The following is a 4545-nucleotide window of genomic DNA, read 5'->3' as shown; positions in this document are numbered from 1 at the left end:
ATATTATCTATAATTTGACTCGATATGATCAAATTTATCTAAAAACGACTGAATATAATAATCCATTAGTTCTCTATATTTAGACTTGTACGTGTTTTCACATAGACTAAGAAAATTATTGATAAAATAAATTTTACCAAGAAATTTATCGTTTTACCTTTATTTAATGAATTTTTTAATAAGATAAACTAATATTGGAAACTAAATAACATATATATGAAAAAGAAAAAAGAAAAGAAAGGCGACATTTGAATTTGAGAGAGGGATATTAATATTACAAGAATTTGAATCATGATATTATTAGATACAATGAACACAAATGCAGTTTTAATGATGCGGAATTCATCTGTATATCTCCGTTATTTCATCTCACTTTTTTGATCTAAATTATTACACATTTTTTTCATGCGAAATTGATATTTGGTAAAAATTCAAGGGAAGTTGGTGAAAAATCCCTAATCAAAATATTTTTTTGGGTTCACTCCTACCCACAAAATTGTGGTACTATGTCATACAAAATGTGGTACACTTCATGTGGAAATGTGGTACTAAAAAAGTACCCAGAGACTGAACACAAAAAAAATCGACGGCCGAGGATTGAAGGCCAATTTCCCTAAAATTCAATCATTCAAAGCCTGTAAAATTTCAGTTTATTTTATATAGATAAAACTATTTTTACTTTGGTTTGAAATCTTTTTATAAGAGAAAGAGACCGTTAAAGCTTTCCCATTTTCTCCCAAACGCCGGTTGGTGTGTGAGAGAGAGAGAGAACAGAGGAACACGCATACAATGCACATTCCTTACTCCACCCGAATCGTCGCCCACGAATCTTCATCCTCATGTCTGTATAAATAACCCCTTCGCACTTTTCCATCTTTCACCAACAGCAGTAGGAATCAGAGATAAAAATGGCCCCGATTTCCCCTTTTGCAGTTTCATCATTTCTTGTTTTACTCTTCGCTGCAACGGTTTCTTTAGCAGAAATTGATGATGGCAGTCATGTTTCCAGTCTGAGATTCCCGAGGACTGAGGCGGAGATGCTTATTAAATCCTTCGGATTGTCTCCGAAGCGTGGCGTGAATAGGCATGTCGGGGAAGAGTTTATATTTGGTGAATCGAGAATTATTGAGAGAGAGATTAAGTTCCCGTTTGTTGGGGATACCGGGGCTTCTGTCAAGGATTTGGGCCATCATGCTGGTTATTATAGGCTTCCACACACTAAGGATGCGAGGTATGATGAGATTATTTTCTTGAACAACTGAGTTTAATTTAATTTGTTCAGTTTCCATGTATGTGAGTCATAAATTTAGTCCATTTGGAGTTTACATTTTAGAAAATTGTGGCCACTGAATTTTTCATGCATGGGTTGGGAAAATTTTGTAATTTGATTTAATGCTCTTATGAAATGAAGTAATCGATGGACATAATTTCGAATTTTAAATTATTAGAGCATTTTCTTGGATGTTAATGCAAATTTAACTGATACGTTTTGTGTTTTAATTAATTAAAAATTAATAAAAGTGTATTTAAATGCCAAATCATTAACAAATTTGTTCGAAATTACCATGGAAACTATATTCGAAATAAGCATGCTGCAATAACGGTGAACACACTTCACAAGTTTGCTGATAAAATCTTGTACACCCATGAAGAAGAGGACCACGCCTATCTGCCATTATTGATCTTTTACATGCATGTATTCATGTGTTTAATACATCGTACGGTTTGTTGTCATAAATGCCAAAAAATAACGCATTAATGTAATAGTATTAGGGAGCAGAAGGCCTTCTGGTCATGCGTGCCCGCACAAGTTCGAACAAAATACTCGTTGCAATCATGTTTGAAAATTGGATATCTATGGGTGCACAAGTTTGTTTGGATCTTCTTTTCTCATTTGATTGTTATGTGACACTTTTGCTTAGATTCTTGAAATGGTGTTCGCAGGATGTTCTACTTTTTCTTCGAATCAAGGAATAATAGAAAGGATCCTGTAGTTATATGGCTTACTGGGGGACCAGGTTGCAGTAGTGAACTGGCTTTGTTTTATGAAAATGGCCCTTTCCACATTACGGGGAACTTGTCCTTAGCATGGAATGATTTTGGATGGGATACGGTAAACTAATGCTATTTTTTTCAAATGGCAATACGTTTGCTGTCGAAGGGTACTTTTGACGAAAATTTATCTAACCAAATCAACCCCCCTCCTTTCAGTTTCACAACTTAAAGCATGTCCATACTCTGTATAATTTTTTAAACAGTACAAGTTTCAAGTTTTATGGTACAACTTCTTGTCGGCTGATTGCTGATTCATATTTGTAACCATATTTCAATGCAGGTATCAAATCTTATATATGTGGACCAGCCAACAGGAACAGGTTTTAGCTATAGTTCCGACGATGATGACCTTAGGCACGATGAGGAAGGTGTTAGTAATGATTTATATGATTTCTTGCAGGTATATTAACTTCTATAATTCCGTATATCATAATAACAATTCATCAATGTGGTCTCCAGATTATGATAATCGCAGTTTATATCTCTGTTAGGCCTTCTTCAAGGAACATCCTCAGTATGCAGAGAACGACTTTTACATTACTGGAGAATCATATGCTGGACATTATATTCCTGCTTTTGCAGCTCGGGTTCATCAAGGAAACAAAAACAAAGAAGGACTTCGTATTAACTTAAAGGTATTTTGCTGGATATGTTCCTGCCTCTTCTTGTCTTCAGATTGCATTTTTTGTCCTGCTTCATGAGAAATTTCCTCGTGTGTTTCAGGGGTTTGCCATTGGAAATGGGCTTACAAACCCAGAGATACAATACAAAGCTTACCCTGATTATGCTTTGGACATGAAATTGATCACACAGTCTGATTACAAAAGCATGAGCAATTCCGTTTTACGATGCGTACAAGCAATAAAACTTTGTGGTAATTCTTCATTCAACAGTTCAAATTAGATTTTTAGTCTGCTAAAAATTATATGATATAGCCTTCAGTTTCCTTTTTTCATTTTGTTCTACTTCTTGTAGGTGCTGATGATGACTCTTCGTGTGTGTCAGCCTACATGGCTTGCAACAACATTTTCAACAGAATTGTGAGCATTTCTGGCGGTAGAAATGTAAGTAAAATGCATTTACTAACAGTTACTTTGTGTCATAGCACAAAGAATGAAAATTCAAGAAATGGCATATAACCACAAGAAATAACATTTCCCTTATTTGGAATAATGCTGAACTATGATATAAGAAAGAATTGTGTGGGTGATTTGTGCTACGATAACAACAAGAAATTAACATTTCCCTTGTTTGGAATGCAGTATTATGATATAAGAAAGAAATGTGTGGGTGACTTGTGCTACGATTTCTCGAACATGGAGAATTTTCTTAATCTGCAATCGGTTAGAGACGATCTCGGTGTCGGGGAAATAGATTTCGTGTCATGTAGTTCAACGGTATATGAAGCTATGGTGAATGACTGGATGAGAAATCTTGAAGTTGGAATTCCTGCTCTTTTGGAGGATGGAGTCAAATTACTGGTTTATGCTGGTGAATATGATCTCATATGCAACTGGCTAGGTGTGAATTTTTCGGAACAGCGCAACATGCCCCTCATCAAAATACTTTATTCATCCTATAAAGATTCATCTTTTTCTTTTTGATGTGGACAGGGAATTCAAGATGGGTTCATGCCATGGAATGGAGTGGACAGAAGGAATTTGTAGCAACTCGAACAGTCCCATTCACTGTCGATGGGGTTGAGGCCGGTTTACAGAAAGGTCATGGACCACTTACATTCCTAAAAGTGCACGATGCTGGTCATATGGTCCCAATGGATCAACCGAAAACATCTGTAGAAATGCTTCGAAGGTGGATGCAGAGCAACAGCCTTTCGGCGAAGGCAAATGGCCACCTAGCCCCTATATGATATGAACTAGACATGATTTATAAGTCATAATCCCTTAAAATTGGTCCTTTTGTACCAGTAAAACTTATAGGCTTAGTCGAAAACAGGCGCAAGGAAAGAATGGATGACGGTCTTTTATTGAATGCAGCAGATACTTCCTTATGGATTCATTTTTTCTTTCATGCCTTTGGTTTACTTTTATTTCTTATAAAGGCTGCAAAAATGCATAGAAGTAACATTAACCTTTTTTTTCCTTTTTGAAACAGAGTAATATTAAAGAATTGTGCATTGAAATGGGCTCATTACAAAATTTTGGTAATATTAAAGAATTGTGTGGGGCTCATTACAAAATTTTCGAAGTTGACAATTTAAATTAGGAAAATTGATTATTCTAGTCTATTTCAAAGTCATAATTTTAAAAATGACATTTGTTACTATACATTTTGTATTATGTCTTATATATAATTAAAAAAATCCTAAAATATCTTTTTTCTATGAACACACATGTTCCATTTTCATGATTCATTTGTTTAATTATTTATTATTTCTTTTAAAAGTTGATTTAACATTTGTTCTGTTTTATTTAATTTTTAATGTATCAATTTTTTAATACTACTTACTTATATCAATAAACATATTTT

General features: G+C 34.4%; 1 protein-coding gene across 1 annotated transcript; it reads left to right on the top strand.

The window, feature by feature from the left end:
- Positions 1 to 743: 743 nt before the first annotated feature.
- LOC140980179 (serine carboxypeptidase-like) lies at positions 744 to 4086 on the top strand. The gene is made up of 8 exons (XM_073445885.1): positions 744 to 1231; positions 1945 to 2113; positions 2336 to 2455; positions 2547 to 2690; positions 2779 to 2929; positions 3031 to 3119; positions 3318 to 3576; positions 3669 to 4086. The coding sequence occupies exons 1-8, from the start codon at positions 909 to 911 to the stop codon at positions 3923 to 3925; spliced, it is 1512 nt and encodes a 503-aa protein (XP_073301986.1). The 5' UTR covers positions 744 to 908; the 3' UTR covers positions 3926 to 4086.
- Positions 4087 to 4545: the final 459 nt, after the last annotated feature.

The sequence above is a fragment of the Primulina huaijiensis genome, chromosome 7, assembly GCF_012295235.1.
Source record: "Primulina huaijiensis isolate GDHJ02 chromosome 7, ASM1229523v2, whole genome shotgun sequence".
NCBI classification, from domain to species: Eukaryota; Viridiplantae; Streptophyta; class Magnoliopsida; order Lamiales; family Gesneriaceae; genus Primulina; species Primulina huaijiensis.
This window is presented reverse-complemented; position numbering and strand designations above follow the sequence as displayed.

What these genes read in the sequence shown, in the direction of transcription:
- LOC140980179 (XM_073445885.1), top strand. Translation starts at nt 909, where the DNA reads ATGGCCCCGATTTCCCCTTTTGCAGTTTCATCATTTCTTGTTTTACTC. An exon ending in ATGATTTTGGATGGGATACG is followed by an intron (nt 2,114 to 2,335) that starts GTAAACTAATGC and finishes ATTTCAATGCAG; the next exon opens with GTATCAAATCTTATATATGT. An exon ending in ACAAGCAATAAAACTTTGTG is followed by an intron (nt 2,930 to 3,030) that starts GTAATTCTTCAT and finishes TACTTCTTGTAG; the next exon opens with GTGCTGATGATGACTCTTCG.